We start from the raw sequence: 26,339 nt of genomic DNA on the forward strand, positions 1-26,339 counted from the left end.
CCCGTGATTGACCATTTACAGAAATACCCTTGTTGAGACGAGTCCCCATTTAGTTGCCAAAAAATATGAAATTAAATATATTGTTTACCTACTAGTTATGGTGGTATTAACTACTCTATATATTTTAAGGCTGAAAAGACGACTGCACTCTTTGAGTGTTGGATTGCAACTAAATCAGTAAAAAACTGTCACTTTCTATTGCGCGATTACGTCCAATTTTACCCGAAAAACGAATGTCGTTCTAAGAGTTAACGGACTGTTCATAACTTTTTGATTGCGTCACTTTTACGTGAACACAAATTTTGGCATTCGTAACCTTAAGCGAAAATGTAAATTTTGCTACTTATATAAAATAAAAATGTTGATTTCTTAAATTCTTGAGTTTTTAATTTTATCCTAACTTGTTAATTAAAATATATTTAACCACATAATATGTTAAAGACAGCTAAATATCGAAGAATAATCAACACAAATCAATGGTTTTTTTTTTTAACTTTATGGTGCACAATAAAGAATATTTACTTACTGACTTACAAAGATTTTTTTCCTAATTTCATAGTCTCGCCGACTTGCCTAATTCAAAGCCAAATTTTTTACAATCTGTAAATGACATTGAAATAAATATTGGTGAATTTCAAAGAAAAACACCTTAAGATACATAATCAATCTCGCATCCAGGCCATAAATGATTAAAAAAAAAAAAACAATCAATCAATCATCGTTTATGTAACATCCAACGGGAACGTAGTTAAAATCAGTTTCAAACTTATCAAAAACGCGGTTTTAGCATGTGCAAGTTTGATGAATTAAAAAAGTATGGTACTTAGGGTCACGATTTTTTATTTTATTAGGTAGCTTATGTAGGGTGGAAATAGATTTTGGGTCAGTGAGGGCAGCTACCAGATCCCGTGTTGCTAGGCGAAAATGGTCTTAGGAGACCTTCCTTCGATTTCAAATTAATGAAGATTGGCGCTTACAGATTTTGGAAAAAACATACAGGGTGCGAGAAAACGGTCATTTTTGACCAACTTTTTTTTGATGCCAATCGATCCCATTCCTGTCAAGGATCAAAAGCTTGTATGGGACCAAAAAGAAATTTCCGGCTAGAAAAGCCATAAATCGAGAAAAACTTTCCCCATACAATTTGTATGAAAATGAAAAAAGTTTTTTTTACGTGTATTTTTTTATGTCAATCGATTTCATTTTTAAGACCATTTTCGCCTAGCAACACGGGATCTGGTAGCTGCCCTCACTGACCCAAAATCTATTTCCATCCTGTATAACGTAGATTTAGGATCCATGCTTACCTCTATATCGAGCATAAGGACCCTTTAGCCATGGAACGTCACAAATAATTCAGTAAGCCGTCTTATTAATTCATATTAAATATGACGCTTACGATATGATAAAAATATACAGAACAATAAAGAAAAAATATACATGAACATATTATTAGAATATAATGTAACTGTTCCAGGCGCAACCTATAAGTTTCTTGACATTGACATCTCTATCACTAATTGTGAGACATCCTGAGACGATATGTTAGTCTTCGAGTGGTGGCTTTCTAGTAGAAGGCAGTTTGTTTGGTCACATATTTGTTAATCAAATTAAACCTGAATCTGAATACAAAACAGTCGGACGCAGCAAAACCTTCAACCACATCGTACTAAAGTATATAATTTTCACTAAGCGTCTGAGTAACTCACTAAAATTATGGCAATGCTGATATACTAACCTCTACCCGGCCGACGTACGGCTCGATACACTTCTGATCTCACGGTGAGGTTGTGTTTCCTGATGTCAGCAAGCTCTTTCCGAGTCGGTTGAGTAGGCGCAGGTGGTGGTGGGGATGGTTTCTCTACCTAAAAACGAATAAAACAAATGCAATCATTTTAGAACGCATCTACGATATTGGAATAAGTGAATATTGTATGTATAAATGAAAGAAAATATGAAGAAAACCGTGCTTGCTACATGCTTACTTGATGTCAGAGCTAATGGTTCTTTAGTTAGGTATTCTTGAATTCCCTTTTTTTCGATGTGGTCTTGAATTATTTGGGTTTCTTAAGAATTTCTTTTCTTTTCATTAAAAATTCAAAAAACATGCTTCGGCCATCAATGAGATTATTCGTCACTGGACTTTCAGTTGAACAAGTTTTATTTAATCATATAATGCGAAATTACCTTGGCAGCCAGGTTAAATTACGCGCACCAAGTAAATATTTTTTGCGGAACTGCTTATATAATTTTATGATTACCATGAATCAACAGAAAGTATATAATCCAACAAATAAAACATTTTTATTGTAAAATTGCAAGGTTCCGCAGAAAGAAATAAAAAAATATATGTTAGAATTTCGTTATTATGGCTGCGGTGGACGCTGGTTCGTTCTAACTATTAGACACCGTCATGGTTAGAACATAGATTTAATATATTTTCTATAGATATGCTATAAGCGTGGGCCTGTGAGGGACAGAACATACACAATGCGACGAAATTAAAAACACATTGTTACCCACCATAAAACCATACTATATTCATGGTGGGGAATAAAAAAAAGTGAGACTGACAACAGCAATAACGCTTTCTATGCTACTACTCCTACTGAAAGATACATAAGACTATCCCGTTCGGTCATTTCCCCCCACCGCTCATGTCTGATCCAGAGTTATAGTATATTCATGGTTGAGAATGGCGCTTACCTTCTTCCGGGGCCGCTTCCTGGGGCGGGTCAGTGTGTTGGTGCCGGCGGCGATGCCCTGGATGATGGCGTTGATCTGCAGCTCCTGCGAGTCATGCGCGGGCGCGGGCGCCGCCGCCGCCGCCGACACCGACACCGACACCGACACCGACGCCGACGCCGACACCGAGACCGGCGCCGCCTCGGGCGACGGCGAGCGCGGCAGCTTGCCGCCCATCGTCGTGTACGCGTCTGCAGATACATTAATGGTCAATGTTTTACTTACAAAAATGTATACGTTAATCCAGCTCCAAAACATTATAAGTAAACAATATGAAGTCAAGAGCGTTAACTAAAAAAATCTACATCTATCTGCAGCCGTGAGTAGATTTTATTCAAAGATTCACTGCGTTTAAGCTTCAAATCCTTCGATATGTATAAAAAGACAGACAGTATCATTTGGCTCGACTTATGTGAATTTATTTCTCTGTTCGTGTATCGTGTTCGTGACGGCGGCTCGGTACACCAATTTATATGCTCGCGGAGTTCAAGGCTGTACACAATGAATGTCGCATAACAAAGTACTGACCTCCGTTGAGGAAGGGTTTCACGACGGGCGGCAGGTTGGGCGGCGCGAGGGGCGCGGCAGGGGCGGCGGGGGTGGCGGGGGTGGCAGGGGCGCCGGGGGCGCTGTGGGCGCCGGGGCCGCTGGGGGCGGCGGGGGCGCCGGGCGCGGCGGGGGCGGCGGGCAGCACCGGCGGCGGCGCGCACGGCGCCGGCAGCGCGCCCGGCCCGCCCGGCTCCAGGTGAGGAGGCTCCTGCGATACCACAACAGGAAACTTTATTGGGTATGCTTTATAACAGGGTCACAGTCCTTGAGAGGTCATAGGTGATATGAGTAGCGATTGCCGTTAACAGTGATTTTTCTGGACCAAAAAAGCGAGAGATCCTAACTGTAATAGTTTTAGAACAAGAAATTTAGGTTCGAATCATAATTTGGTCCCCGGCTCCGATATCGGTGGTAATTACCTGAAAATAATAGAGAAACAAAAACTATACTTAGCCTACAGGCTGAATCGACGTGTTTCTAAAATGCGTCAGAGGTTGGATTTTCTTATTCCAAGAATTTGAAAACGCCATTGTCGGTTAGGTATCGTGTTTGAAATTATAAAATATTAACTTTTGCCCGCGACTTCGTTTGCGTGGAATGACATGTGGATGATAATTGATAAAATGAAATGTGTGATGTGGATGAAAATTACCCTATATCTTTACCCCGGTTTCAAACTACCTTTATGCTAAATTTCACCTAAATCGGTTCAGTAGTTTAAGCATTAAGAAGTAACAGAGCTACTTTCGCAATTATAATGCTAGTAGGGACGTATGTATGTATGTACGTACCTCAGGCGGGCGACCGGAGGGTAGGTCGGCGGGCACGGGCGCGAGCGGCGAGGCGGGGCGGCGCACCGGCTCCGGCGCGGGGGATGGCGAGGGGGAGTGGGAGGGGGAGGGCGTGAGGGAGGCGGGCGAGGGCGAGGGCAAGGGCGAGGGGCACGGCAGCGCGGGGGAGGAGGGGCGGCGCGCGGTAAAGTCGTGGGGCAGCGGGCCGGCCTTGCGCTTGGGCGGCGCGGCGCGCGGGGACTCGGCGCCGCGCTTGCCGCCCGAGCCGCCGCCGCCGCCCGCGCCGCGCACGCCGCCCAGACCGTCGATGTCCGCCTCGTCCACCATCATGCGCTGCAATATATGTACATACGTGTTAGTACATACGTGTTAGATGGCTCGTAAGGTGCGAAAGGTCACGAGCATAATATTTAAGAAATATAATGTAACAATATAAATAATCCCAGCCACATAAACTCTGCAATCTATGATCTGAAAATTATGGCAGTTCCGTCAGTGTAAAGATGACCTTCAACAACCATTTGAACCTAAATCGATTATTTTTTTCAGGGTCACCGATTCAACATCAGTTCAGTTTAACCAGTTGGTGAAGTTCCATTACACTTAAGGATGGTTGTACCAAATCGTCGGTTATCGTTAAAGTATGTGCAATTTTTTTTACGTATGGAAAATTTCATAGTTTAGTCGTGTAGTAGTGTCACAAATGTCACTTCAAAAGAAAAAGTGCGCACAGACAGTTCCTTCAATTTCTCCATCCTTATCCTATTAAGGCTGGCGTCCACTAAGGTCTGTTTTTTTATTCCGCAGACTAAAATGACGTTTCATGTGTATGAGATGACATTTCTTAGTACCACATGAAATGTCATTTTAGTCTACGGAATAAAAAAACAGAATATAGACTCGCCGAGGCGAATTGAATCGAATCGCAATAATTCGCCTCCTATATTTTCTATGCAACTGCGTCCATTGACGAAGAGCCGCGGCGCGCCGATTTGAATCTACCGCGTGCATTGCTCGTCAGGCGAATTTCTGCGGCTACGCGTTTCGACTCGACTTGGCGCGCCTCAGTAGACGCGGGGTAGCGGTTGTTTATATCGTTTACCCTAGTGTTTGTGCACTCGTCGCTTTCTTGTTCTCTCGCACTTTTCTTCTTCAAAAAGACTTTGAAACAATATAGCATTTCTTCGTCCGAACTATCCATCATCGACAAACTGTACAAGCACGACCTCGGCACAGGCGCCCGTGATTTCGACTCGCTTCGATTCGTCTGTGATGAACGTACACGGAAAAAATGCGACTCATTCAACGTTAATGGACGCCAGCCTTTACAATGATACCAACCGTCCCTAAGAAATCGAATTAAGTACATAATTTTAAAATATAACTCTTCCCCTCATTAGAAATCTGGAAGTATATTAAAGATTCCATACCTTATCTATCTTGAACGGATTCCCGAACATGTGTTGTCGCACAGGCTGCGTCTCGATCTCCCGCAGCTGCGGCGTCATGCGCTTGAGGTACTCCTGGTAGTTGCCCATCTGCGCCACCGGCATCGAGTGCAGGCTGTCCTCGTCCACCAGCCGCGTGTGCGCCAGCGCCGGCTGCAGAAAGTTGGCGCGCATTCGAACCACCTGCAAATCAATATCACAGTGTAAGGGAATGGAGGAGTAGCTTCACATATAATAAGCACCAGGGGAGCTTTGAGAAACTAGAATTTATTTACTCATATTGAAATTGCAGCGTGGGCTGGAGACCGAAACCTCGAGGGCAGCTGATACATGAAAGTATGTCATATAGAGTAATGCACAAGATTGTTCTACTTGCATTAGTAGAAGTTGGATATAATGCTCAAAAAGGTCGGTAGATCAGCTGGATGACCTTGGCAGCGTGTTTACGAATAATGTGCATGATCGATAACGCACGCACTCAAATGTCACTTGCGCAATTGCTTATCTACCGAGGAGGTAGTGTAATATTTCAACCCACATATTATGCACAATAGTTTTTATGACAATCTTACAATAAAGTTAACATAATTTGCAAATCGATTAATAACAAGACAAACAAACTACGAAATCAAACAAATGAATCCCGAAAGGGTTCCTTTTATTATAAGCGTCTAATTATTTCTGTTGATATCTATCCCGTCTATCCCGTAACCATATCGTATATTAAAAGGGGTTCCTATACGTGACGCCATCTTTATTTCGTCCGCACGTAGGCCTACTACGAAGCCGCCAATTCCGCCAAACGCATTTAGCAAGTCGCAGAGCACCAAGAAATTGTCTGCCTCATCAGATGCTTCGTGAAAGTGCATACCTGATCCAACAGATCCCTCCGCTGCATATTAAAAGGATTTCTATAGGTATGCGCCTGATTCTTGTACCGTCCACGTGATAGGCCGACTACGAAGCTACCGAGTTTGTTAACCGGATCTTAGGCAGGTTTTAGTATCACGCGGACCGTCCATGCGGATCGCTCCGCACCGCCTAATTGTATGAGAAAGCTATCCGCGCGGACGGTTGTCCGCGCAAATCACTCTGAAACGCCCCCTGCACTTAATACATATTGGTTCAGTGCGGAGCAATCCACACGGACGGTCCTCGTAACACTAAAACCCGCCTTAGTGTGCGAAAACTTATCCCGGGGACATATACCTCATAAGACCCTTGTTAATGAGCATACCTGATCCAACAGATCCCTCCGCTGTATATCAAAAGGGTTTCTATAGGTGTGCGCCTGATTCTTGTTCCGTCCACGTGATAGGCCGACTACGAAGCCGCCGAATTCGTTGAGCTGATCGCGGAGTGCCGAGAACTTGTCCTGGAGGCACGGATGCGTCGTCAGGTCCTTCTTGAGCGGGGAGCGCGGCATCACGCGGACGCTTTCAGCTACCTGCAAGTTTCAAACAATATTGTTTTTCTACTCGTCGACTGTAATGGTTGAATTGATTTCGTATACCAAACTGTAATTTGGTACTTTTCATGCAACTAAACTATAATATTCATTTCGAAACGGTTTAGTCGACTATAATGAAATTGACCAATCACAGCTCGCCGCAGTCAAGAGGACGAAACAAAACGATAGCTCAAATCAATTATTTATTTTAGGTGGTATAGTAGAAATATGACGCCCTTAATATAGCCACATCCATAGACTACGAAAACCACTTAGCGTTGCTTGTTAGTCTCCATAGGCTACGACGACCAAAAAAAAATTGACAAAAAATTGAATTTAGCAAGGAGCAAGTACCAGGGCCTCATGAAGTCATGAGTTACGAGAAGGTGTCGTTGACCAACCCACCGAGCCCCGGCGGCCGGGGTGCGTACGAGTATGAAGAAATCGCGGCTGCTCGCGAATTTTTGGTTTGTTTACCTATTTCTACTAGTTTAGTGTTTTATTTTTGTTGACTCGTAGAAAAACATTGTATACAATAGTGATATAATCAATCTTTTCAATCTCGTACCCCGGTAACACGGTACTCTACTGTAAGCTCTCCATTATATCACGATTGTATAAATAGTAGATTGTACAACAAGAGCATATAGCGACCCAGCTCCATCTGAGGCAATTTATTGGTCCAAGCACAGCGAGGACCAATATAGTAGAGGATAAAAATGGACATTTATGCCTGAATTATACACTACTTTTCACTTCGATTGTGAGTAAAATATACAAAAATATCCAATATTGTAGGATATTTTACCGTACTTATTCAAGACTAAAGAAAATTGTACTCGGGCCGGTCGGGGGCGCGGGGCACGCCGGTCGGGAGCGAGTCGGGAGGAAGTGTATAAACTCAGGCATAAATATCCATTTGTATCCTCGACTATAAATTGCCTCGGATAAAAATGGATCGCTTTATGCCCTTGTTGTACAATCTACTATATTTTCAAACACTGAAAAAACAAAATTGTAGAAGATATATCCTCCAACTTTTATCAACAATCACGAACCGAATCCAAAAGCAAAAGGGTTCTTTTATTTGCCGGATAAGGACAAATCAGGCGGCGACTACCGACCAATCTGCTGCTGCAGCACACGATCGACAACAGTACCAACCAATAACTAAATTACATATTTAGTTGAAAGTTAAATATCGGTCGATCAAAAGATTGTTTCACAGATCCAAAAGTAGTTATTAGGTCACTATCTTTCCTGCTAATATATTATTATAATATTTGTAAAAATGTCTAAATGACACAATTCTTACCTTTTGACTATTATTCGAAGAAGCCTTATTAATGACATCCGCACACAGCTTCTCAAATTCTATTTTAGCTTGGTTTTTCAGTCTTTTGAGGTAATTCAGTACGGAGAAGCTAAGTGAGTTGTCCTGCGTGTCAGGGATGAGACTTTGGACCAACGGCGCCGATGCACCCATCTTCGCCAATGCTCTTCGTAATGGCTGAAACGTAAAATGTAATTACATGTTACAATGGAATTACATGTTATTTTTGAATGGTTAGAAGCCATGTTTTAGGAAACAACAACGTTTAAGTCAATTTAATAATTAAAATAAAAACGTTAATTAATTTGGCACCAAACAAGAGAAACAAAAAGTAACTAAGATAACGATATTATAGCTGTAAAATGTTGAAGTTATGCGAAGTCTAAAAGTCAAGTTATTAAACATTATCAGAAGGTAAGAAAGCCTTTACTTATTAGTAGCCAGTCAGTCAGTACTATGAAGAGTTATTTGATTGTTTAAAAGCAAAAAATCGCATGACTGCATTTAAGACGCATGATGACCACCTTGCATAACAAAACAGCAGAAGCAGCTTACCGTGACATAATATGAAGGCATCCTATCTGTATACTGCTGGAAAGCCAACTTCCACTCCGGAGTGGGCTTACACCGATGAACTTTAAAGAGATCATCGAGAAGCGGCAGCAGCACCGGATAGTTATATGGTAGCACAAACAAATTCACACACGTGAGATTCGTTGACGCCTTCAGGTAGCCAAACGGGTGGGTCACTTCGGAGTTCTTGCAACTACTGTTTGCTACGAATACCTGGAATTGGTAAGATAATAATGAATACAAATGCAAATTATATAATTGGATTTATTAAGTAAACCGAAAAACTAAAGCGTATATATATCTGCTCTTACTTTGAACGGCACGATATTACAATATAGAAACTTGCCTGTCAATACAACTCTTTCAAAGAGCGCAATTAATAATCATTCATTTATTTATTCCTATAACAATAATAAATTATGTTAAAAAACTTGCGAACTAATATACTCTGACACAGCGCGACCTTGTCAGTAGAAAAAGCCGACAAATTAAAAAGAATGTAGGCCTAAATGGAGGTGTAGGCTGAAGTGGCAGTGGGCCGGTCATATTAGCCGTAGAACCGATAACCGTTGGGGTAGACGAGTTCTCGAGTGGAGACCGCGTATCGGCAAACGTAGCGTAGGACGCCATCAAACCAGATGGAGCGATGACCTTCGCAAGGCGGGTGACAAGAGCTGGATCAGAGTTGCCGCAAATCGTGCTCAATGGCGTGCAATAGGAGAGGCCTATGTCCAGCAGTGGACGAGAGTAGGCTGATGATGATGATGAGGAGAGTAATAGTTGACTACAGTACAGTAATATCACAAGATAACTTTTCGTTAAAGCGTATGGGAATGAAATAGAGATGTCGGTTTTATAACTGTATGTTTAGTATGTAAGTACCTATAAATGAAGCAATGCACGCTCTATATAAGACATGTCTCGAGTATTAAACGCAGTTCGTAACGTATGTCAATATGTGAACTCCCGTCCTTTTATGGCAACGTCAACAAAAAGGAAAATAATTGCAAAGGTTTGCACTGACCTGCCAGCAAATGGTAGGTTGTTTCCTGGCGAGAATGAACTGCGTGAGCGGGCTTGGCTCGAGTTCGTATTTATCGAACGGCAGGTTATCGATCACCATCGGCTCCTGGCTCGAGCACGTGAACTTCACCGCGGGGTGCGCTGACCGCGGCGGCTGAAAACGTACAATACACATCAGTATGTGCCGTCGGGAAGTTTTCAACACTAAGAAATTTCCACGTGAAATAATTTCGGAAACTCCCATATTTTATAAGGACGATATTTTCCATTTCCGAAATGGAAGCATTCTTAATTTTTCGTAAACTGTTTTTTGAAATTTCCGAGAACTTTTTCAATTTTCTGCAAACATTCCGCAAGATACACATCTGGAAATACACATATGACACGTATTTCCCATAGATATCATATCAATAACGCTACACACGATTTGTTATTAAATTAATCAAACAATTGTTGAAAACATTGATAAGTAAGGCTTTATTTATATGTAAAAAATTGCGTATTGAGGTAAGGTCTTAGTTGAAATAAATAAATCCTAATTCTAAAGGTATCTGGAATGGGCCAGAATTCGATAGTAAATCATTTTGCTTTGGTATGTGGCACATTTCCAACCCTAGTTGTTCACGTTGCTTGACTGCTTTAATAATAGTATGCTTACCAAAGTTGGAGCGTTAGGGTCGGGCCGGAAAGACTCTGGGATCGGCCAGAAGCCGACAGCGAAGCCCTTCTGCGAAACGGTCCGTGGCACGTATATGAGCCGGCGGCAGGAGTGCCACGCCTGCGGTGCGCTCGGACCTTGGTTGGTGGTCATGCTGCTTTGGTACGGCCCGCCGTTCCATCGCTAAAACATTGTGATTTATAAATATTGCGATCTTCATGTATTGCAAGTCGACGATATATGATCATAAGCTAATAATATGTACAGATGATTTCATCATCACCTATTAGTGTCCAGGTGACAAAGCGGACTGTGACTTCAGAGGGATTTATATCAAGTTAAATTAAGATCCTGCAGTCAGCGGAAGAAGCACCTAAATATAAAATACCAGTTTCTCAATCATGAAGTTCTCGGACTTTAAACTATCGCCCATTATAGCGCCCAGCTTCGTAAAATAAGACATCTAAAGAGAACAAGGCGCGTTTAAATAATCAAGTGTTATTTTCGAAATAGGTTTACAACAGTATTAATCATATATCCGCGTATAATCATATTGCCTGAATTTAAATACAAATAACATATATTTTGCTAGTGCGAATAGGTAATCCACAACTCGTGTCGATTTAAAACACTCCTTCGGTCGTGTTTTAATTTATCGCCACTCGTTTCGAATTACCAATTTTTCGCACTTGTATCGTAATGTACTATTGCACTTAATACGATACCTATCCAACTGTATTCATCACTTTATTTTGGCAAAAAAATACCTATTCTTATTCTTAAGAGGAAATGTGTGACTTCGAGTTAGAGTTCAATTTATAACATTCATTAAGTAGTAATAAAACCACCGAACTATTTTCAAATACTAAAAAATTAGTCCACAAGTTACTATGTTATTTTTTTGTATTTTCTAAGTTTTTTCTTCCATGTATGAATATACAGGGTTGGGCAGAATAACTGTCCTAGTTTAAAATAGCCATAAAATTAAAACAAAACTTCAAATTTCAATATTAAACTTGTTTTTATTTTAAGCATACTCTATATTTACAAAATAATTAATTAACTCAAATCACTCTCCTTTAACCTGCATAACTTTACGCGTTCTACCATAGAACAAGTTGCACGCGGCACGCACTACCTCATCTGGTATATCGTCCCATATCTTGACCAACCGATACGATTTTTCTGGGCATCTGTTAATCCATGTTTTTTTGTTTTTTTTTTGTAATCCAAGATCATGTCGTAATATACGACTTATTGATCGTCGGGTTTTTTACATATCTTTAGCAAGTTTACTTGCACTTTTGCTGGATTTCGTCAAATACGCTCACGAACGCTTTTAATTTTTTTTAGACCAGGTTTGGGCCTGATTCTTGAAGATCCTGTTATTTTTAATCTCTTAATAATCCGAAATATGAACCTTACATTAATATCTAAATGTTTTAGCTACTTAAATATCTCGCACGGTCGGAATTCTTGCTTGTATAAATTTACAACGAGCTGGCGTTTCGCGTCCATGTTTTAAACAGTATAAAAAAACAGTAGATATCAAGCTGACATCTTGAAATAAAATTCGATAAATACAAAGTACAAAGTTCCGTTGTATTTAAGTTAAATGGCAGTACAAAACTAGGACACTTAATCTGCCCAACCCAGTAATTTGTTTCAGAAGTAAATCATTTAAATAATAGTACCATCTAAACCAAGATACTTAACTTAGTTTTGGACCATTGTTGAGAGATTTTAGATACATATAGTTGGGTGATTTTACGGTAATATTAATATTAATTACAACTTACCCCATTCCTTTCATTGTCCCCTTCAATTTCCTTCTCCTGTTCCCCATGAGGAACCTCAGGTTCTGCTGGTTCAGTCCCATCTTTCACGGTCCCCCCGTCGATAGTCGGGGGATCCGGCCCGATCTTCTCAAAATTGATCACCACGCCGCTTTGGACCTTTTGGACTAAGCTGTCGATGCATTGCATCAACATTCGGTGTGACGTGATGCAGTAGGACCGACCTGTAACAATCAATTTAGTTAATAAACGTTATTTACTAAACTGGGAGGCGTGACGGCGCTTCAAGTACTAAAGGGAAACGACTTCCCTCTTCCCGATAGAAAACATACTTATTACGATTGTAAGAAGTATTTTAAGCTGACAAATCATGAAATCAGCAAGTTCTCATAATCCTTTAAACTCCGGCAACGCGCATGTGACCCCTGGAATAAGGGTTTAAAAAAAAGCCAAACGCGACGGCACGCACGCTTGTTTATCAGTACAATTGCAAAAAAGATGACTACGTATTATAAAACCGTGAGGTAGAGCTCGGGTCAATTGTTGACACAATTTATAACCCATTAGTAACAATAAGCATAATTGAATTCCACACCGACTCCACTCCTGATTCCTAAGGGGGTTTCTTGTTTAACGTCGCTTTATTACGTATAGGTCAGAAACGTAATTATTTATTCAGACATGACCATTTAATGGAGCTGCGGTATAAGTGATGACATACTTCCATCGTAATTGTTTTTTATAGACATATGACGTTATCGTGCTCGCAAAATAATAAATATTTTATTTATGTTCTCATCAGATTATAGCCAACAAAAAAATACTAACCTGAACTTCTGACCACGTGTCGCAACTGTTTTAATATGTATTTACAAAAGTTTACTTCAAAACCGGACATGTGTAAGTCGGAATCTCCCACCGAGGGCTCCGTACTTTAAAGTATGTGTACGGCAACAGAAATACATCATCTGGGAAAATTTTAACTGTCTAGCTATCACGATTCATGAGATACCTACAGCCTGGTGACAGACAGCCAGACGGACAGTGGAGTTTTAGTAATGGGGTCCCGTTTTTTCCTTTGGGTACGGAACCCTAAAAACGAAGCAACTAACACATTCACTGCCAAGAACCCGGTGCGTGGGTTCATTTTGCATTAGAAATGGGGCGCCTGAAAGTGTTAAACATTTGCAATTGTGCAGTCTTAAAAGCAGAGAAAAGCAAGGCATTCATGAAGTCGGAAGCGAATGCAGCCAACCATTTCACCCAACCATAAATAGCTTTTACTTTTATGTGGTGAAACTCTCACAAGTTAACAACCCATATACAGCTCTGTGGTTAAAATAAAGTGTTCATGATCAATCAGCTGTAGACAATTTTCTCGAATAAAAATATGGATGAATAAAAATATAGACAAATAAATTACAAACATACGAGCGACGTAACTTTTAACACAGGAATATAATAAGAATACCATAGAATTCTCTAAAATGGGTAAATGAGTGGTGTTGCTCTTTTTAATCTTGTTCAAAATTTTGAAACGTGAGTTACATCGGTATGAAAAAAAAAATAGGAAAATATTAAACAAAGTTTTAAACGGCCTGAAGTGAAACAACATGCAAAAATTGCACATATACGGCATTCTATTTTTCTACAATGCGCATTAACATTATAGTCTACAATGCAAGTAATATAATGGATGCATCATAATAAAAGGCATAAAAAAATTGTGACAGAGATCACCTTGACACCAAGTGAACCGTATACACATGCGACCACAAAAACTAGTCGGACAGGTTTAGCGTAGGGCTCTCACTATCCCCTTTTTCGCAAAGAGCGCATTTGTTTTAAATAATTGACGTGTGAATCATGCTCAAAGGCCCTTCTTTTAGGGTTCAGTTCGAAAGGATCTCTATGAATATTGAATAAACAGTCTGTCCGCCTGTCCGTATTAGACTGTAACTAATAAATAAGTATCATCTCTAAACCGTTGTAGTATTTAGTTTTGACCGTTCTAGAAGACTTAATTAAAAAAATACAATATTGGTTCATATGCACTGAAACTACATATGAAAAATAGAATGCCGTATATGTGCAATTTTTGCATGTTGTTTCACTTCAGGCCGTTTAAAACTTTGTTTAATATTTGCCTATATTTTTTTTTATAACGATGTAACACATATACATGTACATATGTCTGATTCAAATGTATCATTTCAAGGCGATGCCAGGATAAGCTAAAGTGAATTTGCCTCCAGGGAGTTTTGGTTCGTATTTTTTTTTATGATGTGGCTTTCTATTTGTAACAAGTGTGCAAACTTTATAGTTTTTTGTAAAAAAAAAACGAAATATGATCTTTCTTCAAAAAAAAATCTAGGCAGCCGATTTTGACATGCGTCACGTATATTGTGGATATAGTAAAGATAATTATATGACATCATAGGATATATTGCCGTACAAATTAAAAAAATATATAATAAAAAAAATTTTAAGTACTTTCACGTCAGCGACACCAAGTTTTTCACCGAAGCTAACCTCTTTAATAAGCTACAAAATGAATGTATTTACTTAATTTTATCTGTGGTAGAACAAGGTGCTTTATTATTTGAGTATATCACTATACATTTACTCATAGAAAGCCACACCATCATTCAAAAAAATTACAAGCCAAAACTCGCTAGGGGCAGATTCACTTAGCTTATCCTGACATGGCCTTTAGTGTTTTATTTATGTATACACGTCAGACATGTTTTATGTTTTTTCTTTATATACAATACATCAGCACGGTAAGAGCGTGCGACTTTAAATCCGAAGGTCGCGGGTTCAAACCCGAGCTCGTACCAATGAGTTTTTCGGAACTTATGTACGATGTTTTCCTTTTCGGTGAAGAAAAACGTCGAGAGGAAACCGGACTAATCCACATAACGCCTAGTTTCTCCTCTGGGTTGAAAAGTCAGATAGCAGTCGCTTTCGTAAAAACTAGAGCCTACGCCAATTCTCGGGATTAGTTCGCAAGCGGACCCCAGGCTCCCATGAGCCGTGGCAATAAGCCGGGACAAAGGCTAGGAAGAATACATCAGCAAAATATGTAATAGAACCGAGTCTAGTATACAAAATAATCAACTTGATTAAACAAAAACAGAACGCTTTAGGAGCATGGTAAGGATCTTAGAGCAAAAATGTAAAATTGATAGATTTAGTCGTTGAAATTGTGCACCTATTGTTACGTAATATCTAAATAACAAGTATTGGTTTCTATTAGAATGTCTTCTCATCTTGCCTTTTAATAATGAGGTCGCGAGCGTGCGTCACCGGTAATATATGACGAGAAGGGACAGTTATTAAAAATTCATCAAAAAATGATGGTGGTAAATTATACAAGATAAGAACAGTTTCAGCAAATGTTGTAGATTGTTTATGTATCAAAATTACGTTGAAATAAAGTCGATTTTCAGAGAAATTGTCACTTGTTTTGAAGTAATTTCTAGAGAAAATTGTTTTCGTCTAACTTTCATTTACACTACTTCAAAGTCATAATAACAAAAAATATGTAATCTATTAAAGGTGGAGTATAGGATATATGTAATACAAAATTACCATTTTTAGCAGTCCAAACTTTACGAAATTTACAAATAAGACCGACAAAATCAGTGACTTACGCGCGTTTACCTAAACGTCCATCAGAAAAAAAAAACATTATTAATTTAGTGTTTTCAAAAAAAATATTATTAAACGGCAAGAAGACGTGCTAATAGAAACCAGCAGTACTTGTTATTTCTATTGCGTAACAAAAGGTGTACTATTTCACCGATTAAATCTATGAATTTTACATTTTTGCGACTAAAATCGATACCGGGCTCTCAAACCATACTTGCAGTGCGGAAGCCCTCGGGCCTCAGGGCGTAAATACGATCCGCAGCCAATGTTATGTAATCAGTAATCACTTTTAACAGTTTTAACCCTTTACCAGGCAAAGGGTGATATGACAACCACATATCGTTTACCATAGTCTGGTTTTAGCTCCAAATCTCCTACAGTGGCATCTGTATCATCATCAATCTCCTCCCTTTGCCTGGTAAAGAATACAATAACACTAAATTGAATATGGCAGTTCATTACTCAAACGGGCAATGGGATTACCGTATCGTACTTATTTTTTCTGGTATAAAGGAACATATCCGACCTACCTTTACCTTTATTTAAATTTTTCATTTTTTGTTTCACTGGTCGTGGTCGCGGCTAAGTCGGCTAACTGACGCACAGAATAACTAATAGTACTACCGTACAGAAAATTCACTCCTTCACAAAAGTCAGATTTAAGTATAAAATTATACCTATTCTCGCCGCCTGCAAGCAAAATTGAAACTTATAACCGCGCACGAACCGTGAATCTTCTTTGCGCGCCGCAGTTTTATGACCGAGCTGCGAGTGTCGGCATGGGGATGTCACTATTTTCAATTTTGCGCGAGTCGAGCGGCAGCCCATTGGCATACGCCTGCCCGGGAGGCGCGCCGGCCAAATGTACCTAAACTGCGAAGTGACACCCCCCTGACTGACGTCCTAGTAAAATGTCAAAACAGAGATTTGTGCGACTACCTGACGAAAAGTGTATGAAAAAGTTTGGGGTAGACAATACATTTTCAAACCACCCACTACACATAAATATTAATTGTCGTCAATAGTTCGACACGCAACACTCACAACATGTGGACTCACATGCGAAGATAGATCCCTTGGCTTTAACTTCGCGATAGACCCGATTGTAAATGTGAATTAAAATTAAATTAAATCATTTGTTATGAATGTTACGATTACAATCGGAGGCTATTATAAATATATGAATCTCCACTTACCACAGGTAATTTCAAATCAATAGGCGACGTGTCTGCTGAGGGCACGAGGTCCGAGTCCCTCTCGACTGCAGGAGTACCAATGAGAACAATCTCTGGTAATAAAACGATCGGTGGTCCCAATCAGAAACAGAATGGCTCCCGTGTTAGCTCTGAGCCGTAGCAGATCGTTTGTAGGTTAAAAATGATCACTTACCACCAGTAACTTCACACATGGCATCAATCGGCGACGTGTCCGATGGCACGAGGCCCGAGTCCCTCTCGACTGCAGGAGTACCAATGAGAACAATCTCTGGTCCCAATAAAACGATCGCTGGTCCCAACAGAATGGCTCCCGTGTTAGCTCTGAGCCGTAGCAGATCGTTTGTAGGTTAAAAATGATCACTTACCACAAGTAACTTCACACATGGCATCAATAGGCGACGTGTCTGATGGCAAGAGGTCCGAGTCCCTCTCGGCTGCAGGAGTACCAATGAGAACAATCTCTGGTCCCAATAAAACGATCGCTGGTCCCAACAGAATGGCACCCGTGTTAGCTCTGAGCCATAGCAGATCGTTTGCAGGTTAAAGATGAACACTTACCACCAGTAACTTCACACATGGCATCAATAGGCGACGTGTCCGATGGCACGAGGTCCGAGTCCCTCTCGACTGCAGGAGTACTAATGAGAACAATCTCTGGTCCCAATAAAACGATCGCTGGTCCCAACAGAATGGCTCCCGTGTTAGCTCTGAGCCGTAGCAGATCGTTTGCAGGTTAAAGATGATCACTTACCACCAGTAACTTCACACATGGCATCAATAGGCGACGTGTCCGATGGCACGAGGTCCGAGTCCCTCTCGACTGCAGGAGTACTAATGAGAGCAATCTCTAGTCCAAATAAAACGATCGCTGGTCCCATCAGATTGGCTCCCGTGTTAGCTCTGAGCCGTAGCAGATCGTTTGTAGGTTAAAGATGATCACTTACCACCAGTAACTTCACACATGGCATCAATAGGCGACGTGTCCGATGGCACGAGACCCGAGTCCCTCTCGACTGCTGGGGTACCGGCCAATCTAAGTACCAATGAAAACAATCGCTGATCCCAACGGAATGGCTCCCTAGTCAGCTCCGAGCCAGGTATGGGGCAGTTCATCGGTAAGTTGAACTGTAAAGAAAGATAATTTGCCGTTATTCATAAACGCTCGTCGACACTAATTAAGCTAAAAATTTGTTCGTCCCACTTTGACAATTGTTTGTTACAGTGACAAAACATATTTTAACTATCTGAGACATTTTAAGTTTTATGAATAAAGGGGAAAGAATATTAATTTAAATTCTCAATTGGTAGGTACATTTATTTATTTATTTATTTTTATTTTTTTAGGGTTCCGTACCCAAAGGGTAAAAACGGGACCCTATTACTAAGACTCCGCTGTCCGTCTGTCCGTCCGTCTGTCTGCCTGTCACCAGGCTGTATCTCATGAACCGTGATAGCTAGACAGTTGAAATTTTCACAGATAATGTATTTCTGTTGCCGCTATAACAACAAATACTAAAAACAGAATAATATAAATATTTAAATGGGGCTCCCATACAACAAACGTGATTTTTTGCTGTTTTTTTCCGTAATGGTACGGAACCCTTCGTGCGCGAGTCCGACTCGCACTTGGCCGGTTTTTTTTATTATTAGCGCATGAAGTGTACTCTGATTTTGAGATAGGTAATGATTTAATGATAGTTCCTTTATCAGTTCCATTTATAGTTTTTATTATGAGTAGTTCTTTGAAATTCTACAATCGTAAGTAGCTAAAAAAATGTATATGATTACGGTTTATAAGTATAAGTACCTACATACGTGTTCCTGTACTATAACGTTGTATCGTGTCAAGTGGTGCATACGTACAAATGGGTGTAAAATACCTATATAATATACCTAATTTAAACGTTGTGTACATTAGAATATTTTTTAGGGTTCCGTACCTCAAAAGGAAAAAACGGAACCCTTATAGGATCACTCGTGCGTCTGTCTGTCTGTCTGTCTCTCTGTTCGTCTGTCGCAGCCTATTTTCTCCGAAACTACTGGACCAATTGAGTTAAAATTTGGTACTCATATATTATGTAAGTTTGTGACCCAAAGATGGACATGTAACGTAAACAAATTAATTTTACCCACGGGGGCCACTTTTGGGGGGTAAATAAGAAAATTAAAAAATAAAGTTTGTCAAACTATATCGTGTTACATATCAAATGAAAGAGCTCATTGTTAGAATCTCAAATATATTTCTTTTATAATTTTAAAATAAATAGTTTAGAAGTAAGTCAAGAAAATAGGCAAAAAATTACCATTCTCCCCCCCCCCCCCCCCCCTTAATCTCCGAAACTACATCCATATAAAAAATATCATTCATGGCAAATAATATAAATAAAACTGTTAAAATTATGGAATAAATAAAGCTTTAATAATAATAATAATAAGCCCCCAGGGCAGCTTGTGGCGAGCTGAATGGGAAGTGACGTCCCTTGGGTCCCATATCCCCGAGAGTCGGTCAGACCCCTCCCTCCGGCTTGCCTTCATTGGCCGGCTGGAGTGAACACTGAGCAGGGGCCGCAGGACTCTCACCTCTGGCTTGCCTTTAACGGCCGTCCAGAGTGGGGTGTCAGAGCTATATGCTCGCAGGGTGGAAGTGAAATATGCATAAGACGCGAGTTGGCACAGTGGCTGTGAGTGTTTACAGCCACTGGGTAGAAAGCGGTGCACACCTCTCCACACCCTGAGCCACTCACGCGATGTTGTGCCCTTGTCGCTCCGTGCGAGTAGCCGTTTTCGGGGACCCATATTGTGAGTTGGCGAGTCACCACCTGTCCATTTTTTTCGTGTTTTTAAACATAGATTGGGGCAGGTGCCATAGTATTTCCATAGACCCGGTAACCAGTACACTAACATCTCAACACAATAGCCTAGTTTATTTTGTTTCTTATCATTACAATAGTCCTGCACTAACCGGGGCTTGTCCTTGGGTGCACTACTATAACAGGCATAATCGCATACAGGGATAATCGTCGGTTGGTGTCACATCACCTTTTAGAGTAAATTGTCTCTCTGTAAATTGTCGAGTAACGCACGCCTTCCAAATGTCCGGAACCCCATGGTCCCGAGATTATGTAAAAGAACGAACATAATAATAATAACTGACGAAGAGAATCCTTTCTTCTATCCTATTTGAATTTTTGAGTTACATTATCCTCCGGAAAAAGACCTAATACAAACAATAGGAAAAGACTGGAAAGAAATAGCCACAGACAGACAAGAATGGAAGAAAATGTTGGACAAATACTTAAATATAATAGAATAAGGCGATTCGGAAGAGGCTTAGGTCAAAAAGACCTTACGATCATGCATATGGAAATATACATACAATAAATTTTAATAATTGTATGTATATTACCATATGCATGTTCGTATAATAAAGGCTTTAATAATAATTTATAGCAAAAATAAGCAATTATAGCATTCATCTATATATATATATAAATGCACGTGTCCTGACTGACTGACTCATCAACGCAGAGGCGAAACTACAAAAGCTAGAAAGTTGAAATTTGCACACCAGGTTACATTTGTAATGTGTACAAGAGATAAGAAGCGATTTTGAGAAATTTAACCCCTAAGGGGGTTAAAAAGGGGATGAAAGTTTGTATGGGGTTCAAGTTTTATTTTAAGCTATGAATTCGAACCTTGGGTAAAAGATATATTATTAAAAAATAAGAAAACTAATTTCAGCGTTTTTGAAAATTCATCCCCTAACTGAAATTTGTTTTAAGTTTCAGTTTTTATTCTATGCTAGGAACTTGCAATGAAACTTTACATAAAGGTATTATATTAAAAAACAAAAAAAAAAAAAAACAATTACAGCGTTTTATAAAATTCGTCCCCCAGGGTGGTGAAAAAGGGGTTGAAAGTTTGTAAGGAGATCAAAAATTTTATCAAGTGCGAGACTTGAAACTTTGTACGTGGGCATATTATTAGAATACAAGAAAAGTAATTTCAGCGTTTTTTTCAAAATTCATCCCCTAAAAGGGTTAAAAAGGGGTTGAAAGTTTGAATCCATTACAAATGGTTTGAAACTTCTTAGAAAGGCATAATAGCCGCTGATAAAAAAAATTTTTCGACGTTTTTGGAAATTCAACCCCTAAGTAGGTTAAAAAGGGGATGAAAGTTTGTCTTGGGGTTAAAATTTTATTATAAGCTAGGAACTTAAAACTTTGCAAAAAGGTATTATATTAAAAAACAAGAAAACTAATTTCAGCGTTCAGACCGCCTGTTGTTACCTGGTTCTATTTTTTCTTTAAATATTTCTTTGTAGTTTTACATGTATGTAAAATGTATAATTTTGGTGCAATAAAGAATATTTACTTACTTACTTACTTCAGCGTTTTTAAAAATGTATCCCCCAAGGTGGTGAAAAAGGGTTGAAAGTTTGTATGGAGATCAAACCTTTTTTTGAGTACAGGACTTCAGTCTTTGTATAAAGGCATACTATTAGAATACAAGAAGTAATTTAAGCGTTTTTAAATATTCATCCCCTAAAGGGGTTAAAAAGGGGTTGAAAGTTTGAATCCATTACAAATGCTTTGAAACTTCTTAGAAAGGCATTGTATAATATTACAAAAAGAGTTATTTCAACGTTATTACTAATTCAACCCAAATTCAAAGAGGTTTAAGAAGGGGATGTAAGTTTATATGTGATTCAAGTTTTCGTTTAAGCTAGGAACATAAAACTTGGTAAAAGGGCATTATATTAAAATAGACGAAAATTGATTGATAAAGTTTGCATCGGGAGCGAACGTTTTTTTTAAATAGTGGACTTGAAAATCTAAGTGTTGAGAGGGATTATATCGAGAACAATTATTTTCAGTTAGGGGCTTGAAACTTCGTAGTTTGTGAAAGACAAATTTCATGCGTTGTATAATTATTAACAAATGATTAACCGTCATTACTGATATCTTTTGCTGCCTAATGTTCTATGCTCATGTAAAATATATAAACACCAACATACAAATCCACGCGTACGAAGTCACGGGCAACAGCTAGTTATTCATATTTGTTTAAAAAAAAATGCATGCAAAAATACAAAATACAAAAAAAATACAAAAATCTTTATTTGTTTTAAACACAAATTGCCATGATTTAGGTGATGGAGCCGCCTGGTAAGCAAAAAATTGCCTGTGTAGGGAGGCACCGCTCTTCCCTAGGTTAAAGCAAACTATTTGTACAAATAAAAATTTAAAATGCGGAATTGTTATTTCTCTAAAGTTACGAACACCGACAATGTGTTACCCTTAATCACTTTTCATACAAAAATAATGTCCAAAGTACTGAACTTCGAAGCCACTCTTTTAATACAAAACTACATTATTTTGTATTGTTTTTACACTTTTTGGTTAATTTTACGCATAAACTAACGTGTACGATGCTTGTTGACGCATAATTACGTTGATTTTATGTAAGATTTATAAGAATGATGTAGGTTTGTGTTTTATTAAAAAAAAAGTTTATTTCACATTAGGTATAGCTGTTTCATGATTTTTCTTATTATCCCTTCATTAAAGACGTGCAAGGGCAATATAAGATAGCCGAGAACTTGTCCATTTCAAGCCATATTTTTTTTTCACGTCCTGATATCCTACGAGCTTTATTTTATACTAGCTGTGCACGCGGCTTCGCCTGCGTGGAATTCGGCCTGTGTCAGTAAGCGGCTAATTCACCCCTAATTTATCTCCCTCTCCCCTGGAGGCGGAACTTGAAGTAAAGTTGACAGATGGATACGCTAGAGGACTGTAGTCCAGATAAAATATTTTACAATTAGGTACCACTAAATAAAACTACACTCCAAAATTAATATTTTTTTGCCCTTATTCAAATTTTTGACGTGATTTAAACGACATAGAGTAGTAGGTGTATATCGAACGATACAGTACCATTTTTGTAGTTTTACGTCCTTGACTGTACCTATCCAAATCATGTCCATGGCAAATATCATCCAAATCGGTCCTCCAGTCAAATCAGTCTAAGCATGACGCCGGCGGCGCGCAGCGTCTGCCCCTACGACTTGTTGATGGTCATAGCGAAGCAGACGCTCACGGGAACCTGCAGGCGCTTGAAGCGGAACGAGAAGTTGCTCGGGATGAGGGGGATGCGCGGGATTAACACGGCTTCTCCGGCGCCACACTCCGTCAGAATCTGCGCCTACATATGTATTGCGTACGATGTCTTTGGGATCACAATAGAGACTCGCGCTGGCTTGCCGTTTCCGCCGAAAGTGAAGCGACCTGCGTGGCTAGAGCGCCACTGAGTCTCTCACCGTGGTCTTTTTTCAGACTCCTGAGACCGTGCCCCTTGTAGCCTCAATGCGTTGCGAGACTTTCTCGAAAGATTCGATTTTTTTCAGAAAGGCATGGTAACGCGTATAAGTCCCAAATCGTTTGACAATTACTCCGCAAACGACATAGAAAAATGTTTTTTTTTTTTTAAGTAAGTACCCACCTTCGTGTCCATTATTAAGAGGAAAGGGCACGGCCGCTTCTCCATACAAACGCAGTCTCCATTTTCCTCTATCATTATGAAAATATTTTTAGGTAGATAATTTGAAGTATATTTACCATAGCTAAATGCTACGTTTTCTACGTTTGACTTTTCTAGATTTTTTGATTATTGTAAAAATTAGGAGCGAAAAACTGATTTCAGGCAAATTTTTTAATGCTTCTAACTTTTATAATAAGTAATTAAAAATTCCAAAAACACAAACGTACACGGGACATAGCTGTGGTTGATACACAACTAATTGTGTCAAAATATTTTGAATAATGTTAATATCAAGAGAGGAAAATGAGGACTAACAGTTGTACGAAAAGGTGATTTCGCGCGGATCCTCCACTTTCGTCTTAGTGCTTAAAGGATGCGATACGTATGAATATGGATGCGATATACGATTAGGTATTTGACAGAATTAATCTTGGTTTTCCTAAGATGTATTTAAGAAGTGGAGCTACCCAGATTTTTGTGTAGGGGGGTGGGGATGTTTAAGATTAGGTTCTAAGTCGTTAAGTATCATTTTCAACTAAATCAAAAAACGTATACGTAGATTTCATGTAAATCAGTTCAGGCGGTTATTGATTCCCCCTACAATATTACACCTTCCATTTCAGTTTTAAGGTATTTTTTTTTTTTGTATTTTCACTCTGGAATGGTGTCATTTTGATATCATAAATGAATTCGGCATACCCGATTTATACAAAAACGATACCTAACTTGGCCTAGTAGCTTAAATGATATAGTTATCAAGATAAAGTTTTTAACCCCTTTTTCACCACCTTGAGGGATGAATTTTTAAAAACGTTGAGCGTAATTTTCTTGCTTCCTCTTTGCAGTTTCAAGTTCCAAGCTTAAAATGAAATGTGCTCCCCAAGACAAACTTTCATCCCCTTTTCAACCCCCTGAGGCGTTAAATTTCCAAAAACGTCGAAATTACTTTTTTTGTAATCGTCTATTATACCTTTCTAAGAAGTTTCAAAGCATTTGTAATGGATTCAAACTTTCAACCCCCTTTTAACCCCGTTAGGGGACGAATTCTTGATAACGCTGAAATCACTTTTCCCGTATTATAATAATATGCCCATATACAAAGTTTCAAGTAACACACTCGAAACAAAATTTGATCTCCATACAAACTTTCAACTTCTTTTTCACCTCCTTAGGGGATGAATTTTCAAAAACGCTGAAATTAGTTTTCTTGTATTTCAATAATATATCTTTTTACGAAGTTTCAAATTGCTAGCTTAAAATAAATCTTAAACCCCATACAAACTTTCATCCCTTTTTTAACCCCCTTGGGGGGTAAAATTTCTCAAATTTTTATAGCCTATAACCTGGCCGTGGTTTTTTGACAGATTAATAAAGTTTGCATTGAAATCCGTTCAGCCGTTTTCATTTGATGCGCGGTCAAATAAACAGACAAACAGATAAACAGACAAACAGACAAAAATTCTAAAAACTGTTGGAACGTGTTCTGTTATCGATTCTAAGTATCCCTAGCCAATTTTTTTTAGAATATCTTCCATGTACAGACTTTCGACCCTCTTCCGCTTTATTATATGTATAGATTATCTCAATTATATGTATAATAGTAGAGATTCAATGTCATTTGTTTAGGAGTATAATGATTAAGGAACATTTTAAAACCACTATCTCCATAACTTCGCAATAGAACTTGGTCTTTCAAACTTTAACATCGAATTAAAATACATGATGAATTTTCAAAAAATCATAGAAAAATAAGTACGAAACTGAGTTCTGATTCCTTTTGCATATAAAACAGCATGTTTTGAAATATATGCTGGTAGCAATAACTCAATACCGACAATAAGTTATCATTTGATTGAGGATGACACATATGATATGCTGCTTACTGAACAAAAGTGGTTTCTGCATATTGCATCACATGTACTACGAAATTTTATAAGTAGATATTATGCCGTGGTTGAACCTTCGTAAAACAAACTTCTGATAAGAGAGCTATTACTATTGCCACTGTGTATACTGTATAGGTATTAAAATTACAAGTTTTTTTATACCACGTCGGTGGCAATCAAGCATACGGCCCGCCTGGTGTTAAGCAGTCACCGTAGCCTATGGTCGAAGTTAGTAAATTTCTTTTTTGATAAAGATAAAGAGATAGTTTATAATTCAAGTAGGCATATTACAATGAGCTTGTGAACGTGAAATAAAGCTACACCGGCTCTAACCCTACACCTCTGCCTCCAGGAGATTTAAATCCCCTCTCAATTGGAGGAGGGTATCCCAATATGGGACCGGCAAGAAACTCGGCCGGACACATCTTTGCAAAACATCTTATAATTAACATGCATTACGAGTGAATAAGAAAAAATACAATTTAAATTAATATAGAATTCATGCAATTACATACAATAGGTGTTCTTCTTTATAGAAATTTGATTTAAAAATATAGATGTACATCAAATCATACAAATACTCTTTCAGAAAACATAATATATAATTCTTACAAAAGAAAAATAAAATGAAATAAATTAAAGAAATGAGAATATATATTATATAAATCTGACT

General features: G+C 39.0%; 1 protein-coding gene across 1 annotated transcript in view; it reads right to left on the bottom strand.

Annotated features, from left to right (window-relative positions):
- LOC134755932 (integrator complex subunit 6) overlaps positions 1-26,339 on the bottom strand; it is a 33,841-nt gene that overhangs the window by 4,210 nt on the left and 3,292 nt on the right. The window contains exons 4-15 of the mRNA XM_063692631.1: positions 18,182-18,362; positions 12,370-12,590; positions 10,571-10,753; positions 9,914-10,066; positions 8,872-9,102; positions 8,299-8,493; positions 6,771-6,980; positions 5,516-5,716; positions 4,086-4,418; positions 3,274-3,502; positions 2,707-2,936; positions 1,739-1,865 (exon numbers count right to left, since the gene is read on the bottom strand). Of these exons, the coding sequence (XP_063548701.1) occupies positions 1,739-1,865; positions 2,707-2,936; positions 3,274-3,502; positions 4,086-4,418; positions 5,516-5,716; positions 6,771-6,980; positions 8,299-8,493; positions 8,872-9,102; positions 9,914-10,066; positions 10,571-10,753; positions 12,370-12,590; positions 18,182-18,362 (2,494 nt within the window). The remainder of the gene's footprint in view (positions 1-1,738; positions 1,866-2,706; positions 2,937-3,273; positions 3,503-4,085; positions 4,419-5,515; positions 5,717-6,770; positions 6,981-8,298; positions 8,494-8,871; positions 9,103-9,913; positions 10,067-10,570; positions 10,754-12,369; positions 12,591-18,181; positions 18,363-26,339) is intronic.

Source organism: Cydia strobilella, chromosome 3 (genome assembly GCF_947568885.1).
Source record: "Cydia strobilella chromosome 3, ilCydStro3.1, whole genome shotgun sequence".
Lineage (NCBI taxonomy): Eukaryota > Metazoa > Arthropoda > Insecta > Lepidoptera > Tortricidae > Cydia > Cydia strobilella.